Source organism: Vulpes vulpes, chromosome 9, assembly GCF_048418805.1.
Source record: "Vulpes vulpes isolate BD-2025 chromosome 9, VulVul3, whole genome shotgun sequence".
Lineage (NCBI taxonomy): Eukaryota > Metazoa > Chordata > Mammalia > Carnivora > Canidae > Vulpes > Vulpes vulpes.
In genome coordinates, this window is record NC_132788.1 from 845,480 (window position 1) to 865,979 (window position 20,500).

The following is a 20,500-nucleotide window of genomic DNA, read 5'->3' on the forward strand; positions in this document are numbered from 1 at the left end:
TAAATAAATAAATAAATAAATAAATAAAAAGGAGCCGACGTATTAGGGTCACTTCCCAGCTGCACGCACACAGCGCGCACCTCCTTGGCGGGGACGGACCGCGGCGGAGACGTGGGCTGCGGCCACTGGACGGGGTGGAACAAGCGGAAGAACAGCAGTTCCTACTTGCAGATCATGCGATGGTGATACAGGAAAAACACAGACGACGCAAAATCTGACACACGCTGTCAGAGGCTCAGGACGGTCGCCACGTAACCAGGTGAGACCGGGGGGCTCCACGCAGTGGAGCGAGACCTAACAGCACTGGGTGTTATACTGGCAAATTGAACTCCAATAAAAAAATATACAAGAAAAGGGATCCCTGGGGGCTCAGCAGTTTAGTGCCTGTCTTCGGCCCAGGGCATGATCCTGGAGTCCTGGGATCGAGTCCCGCGTCGGGCTCCCTGCATGGAGCCTGCTTCTCCCTCTGCCTGGGTCTCTGCTTCTCTCTCTGTGTCTCTCATGAATAAATAAATAAATATTAAAAAAATATATATACAAAAAAAAACACTAAAAAAATTTAAAAATTAAAAAAAGAAAGAAAGAAACACTTAACAAGGAGTGCACGAAGCCGGGTTCCAGTGAAATTCTTTTTATTTTAAAGATTTTATTTATTTATTCATGAGAATACACAGAGAGGAGAGAGAGAGAGAGAGAGAGGCAGAGACACAGGCAGAGGGAGAAGCAGGCTCCATGCACCGGGAGCCCGACGCGGGACTCGATCCCGGGTCTCCAGGACCACGCCCCGGGCTGTAGGCGGCGCTAAACCACTGAGCCACCCGGGCTGCCCTCCAGTGAAGTTCTTAAAACTTCCCGAAAGACTTGAAAGTTTGGAAAGTCATCCTTTGCTCTTGACAGACAAACTCAGCATCCTAAGGATGTCAGCTCTCCCTGAGTTAATGTATAAATGTTAATAACACGATAATAATGAATGCTTATTAGCGTAAACTCATATAACAGAACTATAAATATATAATAAGAATAATAAAGCCAAAGTTTTTTTTTGTTTAATGCCAAATGCCAGATTCTAAGATTAGGATGAAAAAAATAAGCAAGCCAGACGGGCTAAGAAAGCCCCGCCTGAGACACAATCCCTCGGAGACGCACCTGTGAAAACCGGAAAATCGGGGCAACGCTCTTGCCAAACTGGGGAGCGGGGGAGCTCTTTGTAGCCACGATGGAGAATCCAGAAGCAACGGCGCCGTGGCTCCCAGAACGACGCCCTAATGAACCCGAGGCTTGCGGGGTGGCCGCTCCTGACGGCCGACGACCACCGGCGAACCAGCAGAAACCAGGCGGCAAGCTTTGTCCCGGACCAAAGGGAAAGACGAATGTACAAAATATGTTTAAAACATATGATCAGAAACAGGAAAAGAAAAAAAGGCGAAACACGAACAGAGGGTTCACAGTGGAAGGCGCAGGAACAGACGCAGACGCGCAGCCACACGGGAAGCTGAGCGCAAACCGTTTCGGGCACCAACTCTCGGCCCCGGCGCTCAGAGGCCCAAACCCCGACGATGAAATCCCCCCCGCCCCCGCCCTGAGCCAGTCATCCCTTAGGAGCCGCAGGACCCGCCCTGACCCACCCCTTCCTCAGCGCCCAGCCTGGGCGACCGTGTCCCCCACCCACCCGCACCCCCAGAGCCGGCCGTCTCCCACCAGCCCTGCAGGGCCCCCAAGCTGCCGCGCTGCCCCCGCAGGGCACAGGGGACCCCCGGGGGCTGCGCAGGTGGACAGCCAGGCAGCAGCCCCTGCTCGGAGCGAGGTCATGCCCGAGGGTCACGCTGCACGGCCTCCCCCAGCACATGTGCTCAGGGCCTGCCGACCCCCCCGCCCCGGGACCTTTCCCCGTCCGTGGGTGGGACCCCTCACCCGGGCCTCGGGCCGCATGCGGTGCCGGGACCACCGCAGAGCTGGGCAGTGGCCGACCCGGGGCCCTACCGACCTGGCCTTTCCCTACATCAGCCCCACGCGGTCAGCGGCCCCTCTCCGCATCCCACAGCGGGACGACGAGCCCCCCTGGGCCAGGCTGCGACCCCCGGGAGCTGAAGCTCCTGGTGCCAGGCCCGCCCCGAGGCCCAGCCCCTTCCGCCTGCGCCCCAAGGGTAAGGAGCCCCACCCACCTGCGCCTGGGGGTAAAGACCCCCCATCCACCTCCACCCCACCCCCTCCACCTGGCCCCATGTAAGCCCCCACCGCTGGCTCCGAGGGTAAATATCCAGACGTTTGCGCGGAGCCATTTCTTTACCAGCCCCTTTGTCCACTGTCCCCCTCCTGACCCCGTGGCCAGGCCCTCGGCCACCGCCCCTAAGTGAGCAAAAACCTGGACACGGAGGCCAACGGCTTGCGGCTCTGTCACCAGCTGCTTCGGTGCTTCCTCCTGTGGTCAGGGCGGTGGCCGAGGCGGCCTCCCGCCGTCCCCGAACCAGGGAGCCCCTCGCTGGCCGAGAGCCGCGCGTGGGGGACCGAGCGTGTGGCGCAGGAAGCTGGCACCCCCCGGGGGCCCCCCCACCGGTACTCACCCCTGGTGACATGCCGCCCGTGCGGATACAAACGTAAGGTCTCCTGGGCCCTGAGCTCCGCTGCAGTATTTGTCAGGTGTCACGCGGGACGTTCGGGGCCTTTCGGGCTCGGGGTTATGCCCTTGGGACCCATGCACCTCAGCCAAAACCCAACAGCTGCTGGCGGTGTCTCGGGGGGAAACGTGCTGGCCCGGCCCCCCAGAGTCACGGCTGCACGGTGCTCCCCGGCCTCCGCCTCCCCGGGCGCGTCCCCTGCTGCCCACGGGCCTGGGTCAGCTCCCCGGCCCCACGGAGCGCCCCCGTCCGCCTGCCCCCATAAAGGGCAGCTCCCGCGGTCCCGTGGCCGCCTGCCCCGGTGTCGTTCTGGGCTGTTCTCAAATAAATCCACGTCTTGCCGGTGGAACAGCGGGTGGAACCCAGGGCAGGGGGTCCTGGGTGGGCGGGCTGTGACTGGGCGGGGCGGGGCGGGCACCTCGCTGTCCAGGGGCACCGTGCTGGGAGGGCTTGCGGCCCCCGAGGGGACCCCCACATTGTGATGCTCCCTGGGCGCCCGCCGAGTTCTCGGGGATCCACAGAAGCCATACACGGCCTCGGGGTGCGCCCTCCCCAGTTCCTACGCGGGCATCCGAGCCCCAGATGTGATGCCCTGAGGAGGTGCGGAGGTCACAGGGCGGGGCCCCTGGAGCAGCCGGGCCATCAGGGCGAGGGCAGTGGACAAGGAGGCTGCCCCCCCGACCCCGAAGCTCGGCCTGCCAGACCCCGGCCCTGACGCCCCCGAGGTCTCCCTTCCAGCCTCGAACAAGCCAAGCTGTCCCATGACTGCAGCGCGAGTCTCCTGGGGCAGGCCTGGAGCCCAGGTCACCCGGGAGGGCCTGGGGACCACAGAAGCCCCCGCGCACCCTGCGTCCCTCCATCGGTGACCTACAACCTCGATCCTGGCGGGTGGGCTGGGTGCCGGAGGCAAGGGGGGCAACGGGGTCTCCCCAACCTGGGAAGGCAGTGCCTGGCTTTCGCCCCCAAGTCAGCGCTAAGGGCTGCCCCCGCCTTGTCCCTCCCGCTCCCCCCCACCCCCGTCCCCCCCACCCGCTCTTTTTCAAGATCCAGAACCGTCTTTGGGGAGAGAAAGGTGTTGCTCCAGCTGACCCCGCAATGCGCGACCTTTGAGGTGGGCATGTTAGGCCGCGACCCCCCCACTTGCCACGTGGAAGGGGGGGAGGACCCCATCCTCCCTCCATCACCTGAGGCTGTCAGAGCACCCACGTCTGCTTCCTCAGGCCCAGCAGGGGAGCCCAGGGCCTGCATACGCCCCCCCCCCCCGGGGCTGTCTCCTGCTTCTCAGTGGGGGTGTCTGTGGGGACCCCGTGACTCCACGCCCAGCCAGGCCCTCAGGCCCAGCCGGGTGGACCCGTCCCGAAGCCCACGGCGTCATGGGGGAGCCCACAGAGGGGCCTGGCGGGGGGGACGCGGGCCGTGGCGAGGCTGCCAGGGGGGCTGGGAGGTGTGAAGTCTGCGGCGGGGCACAGGGCCCCGAGAAGCACCCCACAGGCGAGTGCTGGAGCTGCTCAGCACTTGGGGAGCGCACCGAGCACGGCTTTCACCTTCACAAGCGGCGGCTGTGCCCCCGGGAAGGTGTCTCGGCTGGAGCCTGGCGCCCCGAGCCCTGGGGCCTGCGTGGGCTCCGTCCACAGGGTGTCACGGGCCTGAAGGGAGCGTTGGAGCTTCAGCGCGTCTTGCTCTCTAACCCTTAGAGGCGACGGGGAAACGTGTTGTCTGACAGTGTCCCCAGCCCCCGCCGAGGGGTGCTCCCTGGTGCTCCTCCCTCCCTGAGCCCCCGCAGGGGCGGAGGACGGAGGGCGGGAGGTCAGCTGGCACAGTCAGGGTCGGGGCATCCTGGAGCTTGGGGGCAGGCGCAGGGCTGCGGAGGGGGCGCATCCCGGGAAGGAGGCCGTGCCAGGGGGAGCGGCGGAGCTGTGAGGAGAGGGGTCTGGTGAGATCTGCATCCTGCATCCTCCTCGCTGAGCCCCAGCCCGCAGCCCCAGGGCTCCCAAGTCCAAAGTCAGGGTGTGAGCAGCGAGGCCGGGGGGGAGGGAGGAGCTGCCGGGTCCAGGGTGCCCTGGGCCTCACCCCGCGGGCCGTGTGGGGCTCCTCCTGCCGTGGGCTCCTCAGCGGCCCCCGTCGGGAACACCCAGGGCAGGGGGACTAGGACAGGGGGCGGGGCCAGGCCCCCAGAAGGGCAGGCCTGTGAGGAGGGGCTGGGTTCAGGTGTGGGGTGCGCAGGACGAGGGCGGGGGCCCTGGACGGGGTGAGCGACGCGGGGAGTCGTGGGGAGCCCAGGGAGAGGCTGGGCCACTGGGCCCGGGAGGGAGGGAGGCGGCCACCAGGCAGGGCCTTCCGGCTTCCCCGAGGGAAGCACGAGGGCAGGGCGCCCCCTCGACAGAGCTGGGCCGCTTCCTCTGCGTCCCCCAACCCTGGTGCAGCCCTGCGGCCCTACACGGGTTGTGGGGTGACCCTTCCTCCCTCGGCAGGAGGAGAGCAGGCTGTGGGCCTTCAGCGCGGCTCCTCCAGGAGCTCAAATAGCGCCCAGACCTCCAGATGGCGGGGCGGGGGGTCATGGAGAGCCCCGGGGGAGAGCCCTGAGAGCCCTCCGACCCTGAGTGTGGGCAGCAGGTGCACACGCGCACACACACGCAGCCCCACGGGCCAGGCCCAGCCCCGGGGGACACAGCTTTATTCCAGGCGCAGCGGAGGGCCGGCCGCCGGGCCTCACAGCGCGCGGGTGCACAGCCCAGTGACCCGGGGTCGCCGACTCACTGACTCACTCACACCTCAGTGCCCCCCGGGCCCTGGTCCCGACCCTCCTGCATCCCGGGGGGCAGGGCCACACAGCCCGGGTCATCTCCGCCCCGCCCCCAGAGCGTGCCCAGCAGCCACAGTGAGTTCCGGGGTCCTCCAGCAGGCGGGGAGCCTGGGACCTGGTCCACGTGCCCGTCTCCTAGGTGAGGGTGACGCTGAGAGAGTCCTGGGTCCTGTGGGCCTTGGCAACGGGCACCGAGGCCAACAAAGTAGCCTCCTGGAACTCCTTGGCCATGAAGTAGTAGCCGATGGCGTCCAGGCAGCAGTTGGCATCCGAGAGCTTGCCCGTGACGTACAGGGCGTAGCAGAGGGCGGGGGTGGGCCGGCCGGCGGCCGCGTAGACGGTCAGCACCACGTGGAAGGGCAGGAAGCAGAGCACGAACACGGCCAGGTTCGCCCAGACCATGCGGGTGGCCCTCCGGGTGGCTCGCGCCTGGTGTGGCCCGGAGGCCGGGCGCTCGGCCAGCGCGGCGACCACCTGCAGCGAGCAGAAGCCCAGCACGGCCAGCGGCGGGTAGAAGCCCAGCAGCGAGAAGAGCGTGGTGCCGGCGCCCTGCCGGCCGGGGTTCCGGAAGCAGAAGCCGCCCTCCTGCACCCCCAGGGCCCAGCGAAGCACCAGCGAGCTGCCCACCAGCACCCAGAGCGCCGCGCACACGGCCGCGGCCTGGCGCGGGGAGCGGAGCCCTCGGGCGCACAGCGGGTGCCGCACGGCCACGTAGCGGTCCACGGCGATGGCGGTGATGAGGCCGATGCTCAGGTACCTGTTGGCCAGGTAGATGCCCTGGGACAGCTGGCAGGACACCGTGTCCGTGGTGTCCTTGAGGGAGTGCAGGAAGAAGGGCAGGGCGCACAGCAGGCACAGGTCGGCCGCCGCCAGGTTGACCATGTAGACGCGGGTCTCCGTCCAGGGCCGCATCCGGCAGCAGAGCACCCAGAGCGCCAGGCCGTTGAGCAGCAGCCCCAGCACCAGCAGCGCGCCCGTGTACGTCCTGTCCACGTTCTCCACCCAGGTCGGGTGCGGGCGGGCGCAGGTGCCGTTAGCGCTCATGGCCCTGGCAGCTGCGGGCGAGAAGCGGGCGTGAGGGGGGCTGCGGGGTGGGGGGAGGAGGGGGGGTGGGGGGCGCCGAGGCCACACAGCTGCCAGCCCCCGGGGGAAGCAGAGCCCCTTCTCCAGAACTCAGGGCTCCTCCCCTCCCTCCCCATCCCTTCCCGAGGGCACAGTGGCCAGGATGCCCCGGGCGTCACCCTCCCTCCGGGTGCCCGCACCCCAGCTCTGCGCTGGGGGTCCCACCTGGAAGGGCCCCTTGGACCCTCCGTGGTCAGAGCCTTGTGGGCAGCCCCGCCCCTTTAGGCCCAGGCCCGAGGCTCCAAGCAGGCCCCGTGTGGCACCGGGAGTCCCCTGCCCCCGCTGCCATCCAGGCCACCCGAGGCCTGAGCCTCCACCCCCGAGCAGACCCCTCACTACCCTGCACACGCTGCACAAGGGCTGTGACCAGCCCACCGGGGTCAGGGGGACTGGGGCGGGGCTGTGCCACCCAGAGTGTGGCCTGAGGTCTAGAGATTGGGCTCTGAGGTCCCCCCCAGCCGAGCCTCGGGCTCCCCAGCATAAGGGGGCGTCGGTGTCACACCCGCAGGATCCCCAGCACCTGCACGGGGGCCAGTGTGCCCAGCGTCTGGGACGGCAGGGACTTGCCCACCAGGCCCCCACCCCCGTTCCTCTGCCTGGGGGGCCAGGGTGGGAGTAGCCTCCTCCCCGCACCAGGCCCCGGGGCTCCCGCCAACCTTGGGAGCCCCTTGGAAGGGGGGTTGCGGGCGAGGCCTCCTCCCGGCCTCCTCCCCACACAGGAAAGGAAGAAGCGTCTGGAAGCATCAGGTTCATGGGCGTGGGGGGGCCCACTTCCTGGGCCGCAGTCCCCGGGGCCCTCCGGGCCGCAGTCCATTAGCGCAGCAGAGCAGATTTCAGCCGGAAACAGCAATATTCCGCCCAATTATCCCATTTCAGCTCTTGGGAACCGCACGTGGCCCCCGCCGCCCGCCGCTCCAGGCCGCTGAGGACGCTCCCTCTTTTTTTTTTTTTTTAAGGATTCTGCTTCTCTATCTGTTGTGTGACACCCAGGTTCTGGGGCTCCACAGACCCCCCCAGAGCCCAGGGGGCCCGACCCAGAGACCCTCCCGCCGTGCCCGCCCCCCGCAGCCCCCCCAGGAGCACGGCGGCCCTGCCGGGTGGGCGAGCTGCCCCAGGACGCTCGGGCCCTGCTGGGGACGTCCCGCGATCGCGCAGTCGCCGTGCCGGGCACTGGGGGGTCCTTCGGCCGCGGGCCTTTCTGCCCTCCCGAGCTGGGTCGGGGACGGGCCCCCGCACGAGGACCCGTGTCCAGGGCAGGTGCCCCCGCTGGGCTCCCGCTCAGACGTGCGGGTCCCTCACCTCCCCCGGGCTGGGCACCACGGTCCCACGGCGGGGGCCCGGAGTTTCCTGCTGGGGGGGCTGGGGGGGGCCAGCACCCCGAGCTTCCACTTCCTTCCTGACTGTGAGATCCGTCTGCTCCCCACGGAGTGGCAAGGCGCCCTCTTCCCGCCCTAGACCGAGTTCCTGGACAGTGACCCCAAAGGAGCCTGCGGTGGCATCTGGGCGGCTGACACATGCCACAGCCCCCCCGCCACCCCCTGCCCGGGGCCCGGAGCGTAGTGGGGTGTGCCCAGATGTCTGGGCGCTGCAGGGGCCCCTGGGGCCGGGCACCCGCCCTGAAGTACCCAGGCTGCAGGAGGATGGCCACGGGACACGCAACGTCACGTGACACACGGGCCTGTAGCTGTTTTCTACTTTCTCCAAACCTGGTCACAGCTCCCAGGGGGAAGCGGGAGTCCTGACCTCGGGGTACCCCGAGTTACCCTGCATTCGTTGCCCATGCCGGATGCCCCCCCCTCATCAGGAGGCTCCCCTGAGGTTCCAAACCCGCTCACACTCACCCCCTCTGAGCCCCCCCCCACCCCGAGCCCCCTGACCCTCACCCCCTCCGAGCCCCCCCAGCACCCCCACCCCCGGCTCCAGGGTTGGTACCGACCAATGGTAGCCCCGGTTCTGCAGCTGAGCTCTTGCCCAGGGCAGCGCTGCTGTCTGGGGTGGGAACGTGGGGCGCCCTGCACGGCTGCACCCCTGAGGCAGCAGGCCGGCTGACAAGAGCAGAGGGGGGGCTGGGGCTGCTGCCGGGGCAGCTCAGGGCTGCCTGGGGGAGCTTCTGAGAAAGGAAGTGGGGGCCAGCACGGCCTTCCTGCCCACAGGCTGGCACGCTCGGTGAGACGGAGTCTTCTAGAAACAGCCCAGGGCAGCAAGGCCACACTGCCCCCAGACAGAGGGGCCTCCCCAAGGCTGGGCCCCCAGTGGCCGTGCGGTGGTGTCCCCTGCGTCCGGGGCCAGCATCCGGCGGGAAGGCCACAGGCGCCGCTGACCAGTGACCGCGGGGCAGAGACCACAGAGGCCAGCCTCGCAGGGCCACGCAGGTGACTTCCGCCGCGCACCGCCTCCCTCCCTGCCACCAGCTGCCCCTCCTCGGAAGGGACCCCCCCCTGGCTCCTCCGGGCCGCTGGCCCTGCTCCGGCTTAGCGCCCGCACCGTGGGGACAGGGACCCCGAGGCCCGCGTGCGCCCCGCAGGGCCCCCCAGCTTCTCTCCCTGCTCGAGCGCGCCCACCCCTGCCGGTTCACCGAGGCCCAGAGCAGGGAGGCCAGGTGGCGCCCAGAGGCCGGGCGGGGGGGGTCTGGAGGCCGCCCCCCAGCGCCCCGTCCCCCCCCCATGCTGCCAGCAGCCCGCGGTCTGGCTTTCTGGACGGATCTGCCAGGCGTTGGGGCGGCTCTCTGTGCCCCTGGTTCCTGCTCGGGGCTGGGACCCCTGCTCTCAGCCGCGGGGGGCTGGCGCAGAGCGGGGCCACGGACCAAGCTGGTTCCTGGCTCCCGGGGCTCCCCGCGGCAGGGCGGCATCGGCCGGGGCGCCCCCGGATCCCAGAGCGGCCGCTCTCCCCCGCCTGCACCCCACCTGCCCACGCCGGCCCCCGGCCCCCCGCCTGCTTCACACCTGCAGAGCCCACGTGCGGAGGCCGCTCCGGCGCTGCCCCGGTCCTGCCCTGCAGGCCGATGGGACACTCGCAGCATCCGTGCGGCTGCGCCTTCTAGGGAAGTGAGCGGGGGAGGCTGAGTCACCCGCAGGCCGGACCTGGACGGGGCCCAGGGGCGGGCCCAGGAAGCGCGGCAGACTCCGGGGGCCTCCCTGCCACCCGCCGTGGGACCAGGCCCCCCCCACCCCGCCCAAGGAGGAAGCTGAGTGCCCAGGAGGAGGACGGGGGCCCTGGGGACGTGGGCCGGCACCCACCCACCACGGGCGACCCCCGCGGACACCCGTCCGCTCTGAGCCCCTCTACTCCCCGGCCTGCCTCCTCTCTGCAGCCGCCCTGGCCCCGTGCCCCACGCGGACGCTGCCAGCCGCCGAAGTGTCTCGTCAGAGGCCGGCCTCAGCTGCCCCCACGCCCCCCCAGGCCCCGCCAGCTGGGCCTGCCCCCCCGCAGCCCTGACCCCAGGCCCCCCAGCCCTGCCCCCGCAGGTTCCCCCAGCTCTGCTACCCCTCCCCACCCCCCAGAGCCCCCTGACCCTGCCCCCCCCGCCCCCCAGGCCTGCTACCCCTCCCCACCCCCAGGCCCCCCCAGCCCAGCCCCAGGACCCTGTGGACTGGACCAGAGAGGCCCCAGAACCTGGAACCCGTGGGTTGCAAGTCAGGGCTGCCTGCACCCTTGAGAAGGGAGGACCCGAGCCACCGCCGCCGCCACTGGGACACTTTCTGTTCCCCTCTTCCCAGAAACCGGGTGGGTGCAGGAGATTCCTCCCCTCAGGCGGAAGGGCTGGCCAAGAGCCAGGTGAGGGTGCCACTGCGGGGGCGGGGCTCCCACCGGCATCACCCCGCGCCCCCACCCCCCCGCCCGCTGCTGCCACACCAGCTGCCGCTCGCTCTCACCCCAGATCCGCTCAGTGGCCCAGGAGAATGAGGCCCCCCACGTGGAAAGGCTCTGGAGCCAGCTCCAAACCTGAGCCCCGCGGCCCGACCCTAGTGGCCCCGGCGCTGCCCCGTCAGGAGAGCTGCTTCCGTCCCGCTGTCCCTGGGCCCTGGGGGCTTCCCTCCGCGTTCAGCCCCAGCCTCCACCCCCCAGAGCGAGGGGACGGTGACACCTTCCTGGCCACGCTGCCCCTTGGCCCTCTCCCGTCTGGCATCGACCCCGTATCCCAGGAATGGTTGGGGTGCAGGGAAGGCCGAGGATGAGCCCCCCCCCAGCCCAAGCCCTCGGCCCGGCCCGTGGGGGGCAGCCCCTGACGTGGTGCTGGACGATCGCTGCCTGTTTCCAGAAACTGGCTCAGAAACTGGTCTAGGGTGGCAGGAAGAGGCCGCGGTCCCCTGGCCAGACGGCCAGCGCCCTGACATGCTGACACACCCTGGCCAGGGACCTCTCGTGCCGTCTGCCGCCAGCCAGCCCATGCCAGGCCCGATGGGCAGAGGCCCCGTGTCGGGGACAAGCCCTCGGGAGCCCTGCAGCCCTGCAGCCCCGGCCCGGCCCCCAGCGTCCCCCGTAAGTCCTTCCCCTGGCCCCGACGAGGTTCTGCTGGGCTGCCCGGGACCCCGCGGCACCGAGGGGCTGCTCAGGCCAGGTGCTCAGGGAACACGTCCACGGTCCCTCCCGACCTGGCCCGAGCAAGGTGAGAAGGGAGCTTTGCCAGAGAGAGAAGCCACCAGAGGACCAGTGACGCCGGGCCACTAGGGGACGTGAGGGCATCCTCAGGGGGTCCTGAGGGGTCCTGAGGTCTCGCTGACCTGGGTCGGGCTGCTGCCACTTGTGGCTCCCTAGGTCACATCACAGGGGTGGGCATCATGGGAACAGGGAGCCCGAGGGTAGGTGGGGGGCTGCTGTCGGGTCCCCCCAGCCACACCCCTCTGCTGCGCAGCCACACGCGGGCTCCGCACCAGGCGCCCGGGCACCACCCTGCCCTGCCCGTCGTCAGGCCTGCGCCGTCCCCTCCAGCAGCAGCGCCCGGCCTGCCACAGCCTCTGCCCTGGACGCTCAGGGCGGCTGTCCTCGTCCTCCTCCCGCCCCTCTGCTTGTGCTGGGCCCGGCCTTTGGCTCCTGCTGGAAGGTGCCTGGGGCATCTGGATCCCGGGGAGGAAGGCGTCCCCACCTGCGGGCTGCCCCACCCCAGCACCCACGCTCACCTGGCGGGGTGGGCCGCAGACCCCCGGGCCCCCGCTGCCCCAGGAGGGCTCACTCACCCTGTCCCTGGGCTGGCTCCTCGAGGGGCTGCCGTCCAGCCTCCCCTGTGGCCCCGGGCCCTCTGGGACCCAACGGGCAGGGGCAGTGGGGGCGCCCTGGGCCACTGCTCCCCACCAGGGGTCACAGGTTCCTCCCAGGCGCTTCCCGCTCCTGCCGACCGCGGACTTGCTCCTTTGCCCCCCCGGGCCTCCTTCCCCTTTCTCTGCCTGAGGCTCGCTGACAGCGGCTGGCCCCTCGCCAGGTCCCACGCTTGGTCTCACGCCTCGGATGTCGGATGCTGCCTGCGGGCGCCACCCAGCCTGGGTACCCGGGCTCACCCGGCAGGGAGGGCGGGCCTGGGCCAGCGCGGGGACCCGCCCCCTCTCCCTCCCCCTCCGGGGGCCGCTGCCCCACCTGCCGCCAGGAGGCCCAGGGCGTCCCCGGCTGAGAATGTGCAGCCGAGAGCAGCAGCTCACCCGGTCTGCAAGTCGCTGGTGACTGTGCGGCAGCCCTTGTTCGTGGAGCAGGACACGAAGGGGTAGAGAGGAAAGGAGCCACGAGAGGCAGGCGGCTCGCTGGAGGTCCGAGAGGATGCTGGGCGCCGGGGAAGGGGCAATCCCAGATTACAAGTGCAGCGCACACGGCCTGTCCCTGTCGGACGAGCTGCCTCCCAGCGTTTGACGCCCCCCCGCCTCCCCCCCCGTGGGGAAACGCCTGGACGTCATCCGTGGGTGTTCAACAAGGTACGAGCCCCAGTGGGGGGGCCCTGCCCTCCTGCAACGTCAGAGATGCCTCGCCCCCTGCCCCGGACTCCTGCTTCCAGGAGCCTGTGCCGGACAGACCAGGGAGCGGAGCCGGGAGAGGCCGTCCCTCGTCCCTGTCCCTCGTCCCTGTCCCTCGTTCCTGTCCCTCGTCCCTCGCAGCCAGCACAGCCCGGAATCCCGCTCAGGGGGCGCCCGAGGGCCCTGCGTGCGAGATGCCGGCCGTCCACACCGCAGGGCACCAGGAAGTCGCACAAAGGAAGGCGGGCTAACCCCTGACGCTAACCGCTTTGCTCGGGCAGAGGCCACCGGGCCACCCGACAGAGAGCGCGGGGGCGCCTCCGGGCTGCTCGGCTCCCAGCAGCTTCTTTCTTCGCAAATGGAAGGAAGAGCCTCGAAGGGGCCTAACGTAAAGGGTTAGCCACAGGGAGCGGGTGGGGGCTGCGGAGGCTGGACTAGAGCCCAGACTTCTACATACAGGGATGAACCTCGCTTTGCAGATCGGGCTTTAGAGCCACATGAACACGTGGCTGGGGGGGGGGGCAGAGCACTGTCCTCCGCGTGTTTCATTCACGCGGACATCTTGATGATGACGTGATGCCTGGCACTTGCCCCGAAATGTTCCAAGCTGGTAGATGGAGCGCAGGGGAATCGGTGCCGGTCATCGTGGGCACGTGGGGTCATCCCCGTCCTATTTCTGTTTGAAAATGCCCCAAATAAAAAGGGTTTAAAAAGGGATGGCCACACGCCCCATAAACAGGAAGGAAAGGCCATCTGGGGCTTTTCTTTCAAGCCCTCGGTAGTGTAGGGGCAGGGCGACCTCGGGTCCTGGGGCAGGAGAAATCCCTGAGAGACGGGCGGCCGCGGGGAAGCCCAGCAGGGGCCCCCAGGAGGGGCTCCCGATGGAGGGTGGCCCCGACACGCACACGTTCACGCACGATACCGCGGACCTGAATGAAGCACAGCCTTCCAGGGCGGGGCTGGCAGCGGGCAGGGACCCACGGCCGTAGGCAGACCCCACGGGTGGGGAGAAGGGTCCCGGCCCACAGCCCGGCAGCGAGAGGCGGCCCAGCCGTGGGTCGTGTTGGCGATTTCCTTCTAGACGCGGACGTTCTTGTGGTTTGCACCAAAGCCTGGTCTGCGGCCCACGGCTCCCACGTTGTAGCCCGGCGTGTGGAGGGGGCGCCCGAAGGAAGACGCCGGCCCGTGGGGTGCCCATCGGCGCCCCTACCCCTGCACCCCTGCACCCCTGCCTGTGTGCCGGCCCGGAATCCCTTCAGCTTCCACAAGGTGTAAGACGCAGGACCGTGCATACGCTGGGCGTTCTCCTCCCTGTTTCCAGTCCCAACCTGGGCCCAACTGAAACTCTTCTAGAAGCTCCGAAGTGCATCTTGCATTTCCCCCCACGTGCTCCGCGGCCCTGCCCTCCTCTCCGGAGCTCTGCAGCCTGTCTCTCCGCCACCCACAGCGCACCCCGCTCTCACAGCCCGTGCCCCCCGGAGCCCCCCTCTGCTCTCCGCTCCCCAGCCGTCCTGCAGGGGGGGCCCCACTGCACCCCACCGCCGGCAGCCGCCCCACACCACACCCCCGCCAGGCCCGGCCTCCTCTGGGGGTCAGGGCTGCACCTCACGGGGTCGCACTACAGGGTCGTGGAGACCCCACGGCCTGGCAGCCAGAGGCACGGCCTGAGTGGGGGGCCGCCCCGCCCCCGTGGCCCCCGCGGCCCCCGCCGCGTGCGGAGCCCTGCTGGAGTCCGCGATGGCCCAGGCCTCAGATCCTCCTGAAGGAGGGGTCTTCGCGGAGTCCAGTTCCTCAAGCCCCCCTAGTGCTCAGCCACTGAGGGCTGGGTCCCCCCACGGTCAGACCACAGACCCAGCAGGCACCTAACGGGCAGCATTTTACTGGACCCCCAGCGGCATTCGGGATGGTTCTGCTTCTCCCTCTGCCTGTGTCTCTGCCTCTCTCTCTCTCTATGACTATCATAAAAAAAAAAAAAATAAATAAACAAAATGTACGGCCATGGACACATCCACAAGTAAGGAGTGGGGCTTCCAGTGGCCCCCGCATCCGCCCAAGTTCTGAAACCCTCTCACGGCGACCTCCCGGTGCTGGCACCCAGCCACGGGCTTTTTGGGCTCCAAGGGGGCACACTTGCCCCGTCCTCCGTGGCCCCTCCCTCCACACCTGTTTCCTCCACTTGGGTCCCTAAATTGGGGTTTGTGGGACTTGGTTCTAGACCCTTTTCTTGCCCCAACACACACGCTCCATAAGCAGGTCCACCCACTCCTGCTTGTTCAACAATCGCCACTACGCCCACGACCCCACCTGCCAGCTCCAGCCAGGCCTCTGGACCACGCGTGGCGCTGCCTCCGGGCATCTTCTCTTGGCGCCCTCCAAGAGCCCCAAGTGCCGCGCGTCCAAAGCTGACAACATCCCCCTTCGGCCAACACCCGGGTCTAACTCTACTCTTCCTCTGGACTTCCCCATCTCAGGGAATCATCCTCCTTGCTCCCCGACCGGATACCTGACTGCCGCTCCTGACGCTCAGTCTCCTCCCCTGCTTTCCCCTCCCTTCTGCATCCAATCAGTCATCAGTAGGTTAGATACGAATATTGTAAACCCAATAGCAACCACTGGAAAAATAGTCACAAAAAATAAGCCAATAGAAGAGACAAATGGAATACAGAACAAGGCATGCAGTCCAAGAGGGAGGCAAGGGTACGAAGAATAGATGAGATAAATAGAAGACAGATGCGAGATGGTAGGTTTCGCCCAACCACACCCACACTTACATTAAATTGGTCTAATGCTCCGTCTAAAAGGCAAGGATTTTTCAAACTGGATCAAAGAAGCAAAAAGCAACGATCTACTGTCAAATGACACATACTTTAAATATAAAGGTGGGTTAAAAAAAGTAAACAAAATGAAAACATGGAAAAATAAAATGCAAACACTGGTCTCAAGGAAGCTGGAATGAGTAAATTAATATCAAACTTTTTTTTTTTTTTAAGATTTTACTTCTTTATTCATGAGAGAGAGGCAGAGACACAGGCAGAGGGAGAAGCAGGCTCCCTGCAGGAGGCCTGATGTGGGACTCGATCCCTGGACCCGGGGTCACGCCCTGAGCCGAAGGCAGATGCTCAACTGCTGAGCCCCCCGGGTGTCCCCAAAGTTAACTTCCATATAGGGAATATAAAGGAACATTTCATAACAATAAAAGGATCAGATTGTCAAGAGTGTCTAACAGTTCTATTTTTTTTTAAATTTTTATTTATTTATGATAGTCACAGAGAGAGAGAGAGAGGCAGAGACACAGGCAGAGGGAGAAGCAGGCTCCATGCACCGGGAGCCCCACATGGGATTCGATCCCGGGTCTCCAGGATCGCGCCCTGGGCCAAAGGCAGGCGCCAAACCGCTGCGCCACCCAGGGATCCCAATGTCTAACAGTTCTAAATGCGTATTACCTCATAACAGAGATTCAAAATATGTGAAGTTCATAGAACTAGCAGGATAGGGAAACCCACAACAGCTATGGGAAAAAAAAAAACAACAACGATGGGTTATTTTGACCATGTCTCAGTAACTACGAGAAAACTGATAAGGATAAAACTGACTTGAACATCAACTTATCCAAGCTGATGCTTAGAGACCAGTTGCCCAACAACAGCAGAATACATATTTTTTTCAAGTACATGTGCAAACATTCTCCAAAATAGGCCATATGCTAGGCCACAAAATATGTCTCAAGACAATTAAAGGAATTAAATCATACGGAACATGTTTTCTAAATACAACACAATTAAATTAGAAATAACAGAAATATATCTAAAGAGTGCCCAAATATTTGGAACTTAAACAACATAATTATAATTAACTCGAGGGTCAAATACATAATCAAAGGGAAACTAGCAAATATTTTGAATTAAATGATAATGAGAGCACAACGTATCAATATTTGTGAGATTAAAGCTAATGGAATGTTTCATGGAAATTTTGTAGCTTTGAGTGTTTATATTGGACAGAAAAAAGGCCTAAAATCATTGATCTAAGATTCCACTTGGGGAACCTAGGAGAAAAACAACAACCAAGTAGGTAGAAGGAAGAAAATAAGGAAACGTGGAAATTTAATATAATGCAAAAATAACATAGATAAAACCAATAAAATGAAAGTTCTTTTTAAAAAAAGATTGTATTTATTTATTCATGAGAGAGAGAGAGAGAGAGAGAGAGAGAGAGGCAGAGACACAGGCAGAGGGAGAAGCAGGCTCCATGCAGGGAGCCCAACGTCGGACTCGATCCTGGGACCCCAGGATCACACCCTGGGCTGAAGGTGGCGCTAAACCACTGGGCAACCCAGGCGTCCCCCAAAGTTGTTGAATTCTTAATTTAAAACCTTTCCACAAAAAAAAAAAAAAAAAAAAAAACCTTTCCATAAAGAAAATTTGTGACCAGATGGTGTCACTGGTGAATCCTATCATTTAAGAATAAAATAATATCAACCCTAAACACTCTCAGAAAATATAGAAGGAGAACACCTCTCAACTCATTTTCAAAGGCGAGCTTTACCTTCATTCCAAAACTAGACAAAGCTTTACAGGAAAGGAAAAATAAAGGTCAGTATGAACATAGATACAAAAATCCTTAATAGGATATTAACCAACGGAATCGAGCGTATACAAAACAAATAATACATCACAAACAAGTAGCCCAGGAATGTAAGATTTTTAACATTACAATGTCAGCCAGAACTACCTTAATAAAATAAAGGGGGTATTTATAGAATCCTCTCAATAGATGCCAAAAAAAAAATTCATTGATAAAAATTCAGCACCTGTGTATGATAGAAATTCTCAGCAAACTAGGAATAGAAGGAAGTTGCCTCAGTCTGACAAAGGGCATCTACAGAAAAAGATCATACCTAATGGTGAAAGACTGAATGCTTTCCTGCTGTGATCGGGGACAAGGACAGTGGCTCTCACCACTTTTATTCAAAATGGTACTGGAGGTCCTAACCAGCAGAAATAAAGCGAGAAAAAAATGCATTCTGATGAGGTAGAAACAGAACTTTCTATTTTCACATATGACATAATTGTGTATGTAGAAAATCCTAAGGAATTTACCAAAAACCCAAACAAAAACAAAAACAAAAAAAACCCCGATCCCAAAACTATAAACTAATAAGTGAAGTAGCAAGGTTATAGAACACAAAATTAATACACAAAAAAATGTGTTTCTATATACTGGCAACAAACTGGAAGAATGAAACAAAATACAGTATCATTTTGCAAGTGTCAACAACCAAAGTAGTTACGAATAAGTGTAGGGGCCAGGTGGGTGACTCAGCGGTTGAGCGTCTGCCTTTGGCCCAGGGCGTGATCCTGGAGACCTGGGATCGAGTCCTGCGACAGGCTCCCTGCATGGAGCCTGCTTCTCCAACTCTGCCTGTGTCTCTTGTGAATAAATAAATAAAATCTTAAAAAAGAAAAAAAAAGACTAAGTGCAAAATGTCTATACTCAAAGCTACAAACTATTGCTGGGAGAAATTAAAGACGTCAAAAAAAAAAAAAGGTATACCACGTTCATGGATTGGAGGGGATGGATCGTCACGTGGATCTACCTGGTCGATCTGATGATGCATCAAGCGTCACGTTCTGCTAGTCGTGCCTGACAACTATACCTCAACCCTGACCCCTTCTCTCCACCTCTACCACCTTCCGTCTGGCCGGGACGCCGTTGTCTCTCCCTTGACGTCTGCATCCGCCTTCTGTGTGGTTCCCTCCCCAACCAGAGACTTTGACCAGAGAGAGGTCACACATGCACATATCAGACAGCTTAAAACCGTGCCGGGCTCCCTACCACCCGGACGTAATACCCAAGCTCCTCAGTGGACCTCGAGGCCCTCACCGACTTCCCAGCCTCAGCTCCTGCCACATCTTCTGAGCCTACTCCTCACACTGTAGGCGCGGAGAGCTTCTTTCCATTCCCTGAGTGTGCGCGGCTCCTCTGCCAGCCCCTGCCCTGCACTGCCGACCCCAGGCTGGTCAAGGACCACTCTGTGTCATCTATCCGTCACCATCGGGACTATCCAGGTGACCTGTGTGCAGACAGTCCTCCCTAATGGATCGTGTGTGCTTCAAGGGCAGGGGTGCCGGGCCTCTTGGCCACACCCATCGCACCCCACGCACACTCCCGGAGGAGCTTCAGAATGAACAGGGGCAGCAGGGCAGAGAGCCATGTGTCGATGCTGATGGGTCTTCACCATGGGGTGTGGTGGATGAGGGATGAGAGCACATCAATGGGATCACAGACACACGCAGTCACAGCATCCCAACATCACATTTGTCCAGGCCCTAGGAACCCACTGGGGACCAGTGCTGACCCCTAATAGAACAGCCAGCCCAGCCAAAGCCAGGGCTGTCACCTTGTCCGTCAGCCTCCCCTCCTGGGTGATTTGTGAGGGGACAGGCAGCTGAGGTCCTGTGGGGGGCGGGGAAGGAGAGCATGGGGTGAGGGGGGCTCTAGGTAACTGTGCACAAGTGTGGTGACAAAACCTCCGTGCCCGGTGTTCCCAGGACCCTGGAGGAGCAGGCTCCCAGCCCAGACTCGACCACACTGTCTGCTGGGATCAGAGGGTCCCAGCGAGGGCCCTGCATCTCAGGTCCCCTGGACGGGGACTGGGCCTCAGAGCTGCAGAGCCGAGTACTCCTGGGGGCTGGGACACCCAGCCTCATCCTCAAAACCAGCAAAGACCATCTCCTTGATGGAGGCACCATGTTCAAGGCCTTGCACTGGGGTCCCCCAAACCCCAAAGTGTCCCCAGGAAAAAAAGTGACTCCTGTATTCATTTCAAAAGGTGCCACATCTAGCTTCAATCTGTTAAGTATCAGAGAAGAAAGAAAAAGGGGCTGGTCAAACCAAAGACGCAGGCACGGGGCGCTGAGCGGGTGATGATTAACGGAGACAGAGAGGAAGCGGCCTGGAGCATCCAAGAACCCACTTGAGGCCCACTGGGCCCTGCCCCGGCCAGGCCCCCTCCCTACCGCGCTCAGGGCTCCAGGATCTTGATACTCACCCGGAACCCCTGTCTCCCCAAGGCTGACCCAGGCCTGGGGGAGGGGGCAGGCGAAGCTGAGGAGAGCAGACCTGGGCCCAGGGCTGGGCAGGACGCGGCTCCCGAGGGGAGGGCACAGGCCACCTGGCTGAGCAGGAAGTGGTAATGAGAAGGAACCTGAACAGGTGGCACAGGGCAAAGTCTGCCGGGAAGGCTGGAAAGGTGCTGCTCCCAGCGGCACACACCCGAGCCTGCCCACGTGGGTCAGCCGGGGCCGGCCAACACAGGACGGGGGCCCTTCACCCTACAGTCCCCGCCAGCAGGTGCACCACTGCTGTGGGGGCCCCTGGAGCCTCCAGTCCGTGCAGGTCAGCGGGGGGGGGAGGCTGCCGTAGGCCGGCCTGGAGCCCGTGGGCTCTGTGGTCTGCAGCCCCCACTGGGCCCGGCGGATCCTGCACGGGGCTGGGGGGCACCACGCCAGACCTGAGAATAGGGGCGGCGGCTGGGGGCCTCTGAGGTGCGGGGGCTCTGCCGCAGGTGGGAGGTGGCACAGGTCGGTTTCCCGTCGCTCCCCCTCCGCAGGACGAGCCGGGCTGTGCCAGGGCAAGGACTCCAGGGCAGAGCCAGCGCCCGGTCACTGAGGCCCAGGGAACATAGGCCGCCTGGAGATCGCTGCGCCCCGAGGTGGTGCCGCCTGCGGGGGATGGGGGGGCAGCCTGCGGCCACCTGAGCATGCCCAGGGCAGCATGTGCTTCAGCTGGGCTCCCTCCTGCTGGGGCCCCGGGGGCTGCGGCCAGGAAGGTGCAGGCGGGGGCACCCTCAGCTCCCTCCAGCGTGTGGGCCACGGCCTGTGCCCCGCTGCCCCAGCCCAGTTCTGGAAGCCCCGCTGGGGGCCGGCTGCCTCCTTGTCCCCGAGGCCCTTCCCCATCCTCCACTCCACCCCAGAGGGCGGTCACAGCCAGGCCACTCCTGCAGCAGCTCCAGCTTGTCCCCG

At 63.6% G+C, this 20,500-nt stretch overlaps 2 protein-coding genes across 5 annotated transcripts; one reads left to right on the forward strand and one right to left on the reverse strand.

The window, feature by feature from the left end:
* Window positions 1–1,692: 1,692 nt before the first annotated feature.
* Window positions 1,693–20,108, reverse strand: GPR35 (G protein-coupled receptor 35). 3 transcript variants are annotated; one of them, XM_025987682.2, is made up of 2 exons: window positions 19,528–20,108; window positions 1,693–6,473 (listed from the first exon to the last, which is right to left on the reverse strand). In XM_025987682.2, the coding sequence occupies exon 2, from the start codon at window positions 6,460–6,462 to the stop codon at window positions 5,554–5,556; it is 909 nt and encodes a 302-aa protein (XP_025843467.1). In that variant the 5' UTR covers window positions 6,463–6,473; window positions 19,528–20,108; the 3' UTR covers window positions 1,693–5,553. The 3 variants fall into 3 exon arrangements, with proteins under 3 accessions (XP_025843467.1, XP_072575080.1, XP_072575079.1); XM_072718979.1 differs by lacking the exon at window positions 19,528–20,108 and adding an exon at window positions 11,715–11,845; XM_072718978.1 differs by lacking the exon at window positions 19,528–20,108 and adding an exon at window positions 9,483–9,580.
* LOC140593806 (uncharacterized) lies at window positions 9,661–14,442 on the forward strand. Of its 2 annotated transcripts, none has more exons than XM_072718977.1 (2): window positions 9,661–12,871; window positions 13,558–14,442. In XM_072718977.1, exon 1 carries the CDS (start codon window positions 11,319–11,321, stop codon window positions 12,234–12,236), a length of 918 nt encoding a protein of 305 aa, XP_072575078.1. In that variant the 5' UTR covers window positions 9,661–11,318; the 3' UTR covers window positions 12,237–12,871; window positions 13,558–14,442. The 2 variants fall into 2 exon arrangements, with proteins under 2 accessions (XP_072575078.1, XP_072575077.1); XM_072718976.1 differs by having other exon boundaries at window positions 9,661–12,437; window positions 12,693–14,442.
* Window positions 20,109–20,500: the final 392 nt, after the last annotated feature.

Bases quoted from the DNA above. Each gene is read 5' to 3' on its own strand.
- GPR35 (XM_025987682.2), bottom strand. From the start codon at position 6,462: ATGAGCGCTAACGGCACCTGCGCCCGCCCGCACCCGACCTGGGTGGAG.
- LOC140593806 (XM_072718977.1), top strand. From the start codon at position 11,319: ATGGGAACAGGGAGCCCGAGGGTAGGTGGGGGGCTGCTGTCGGGTCCC.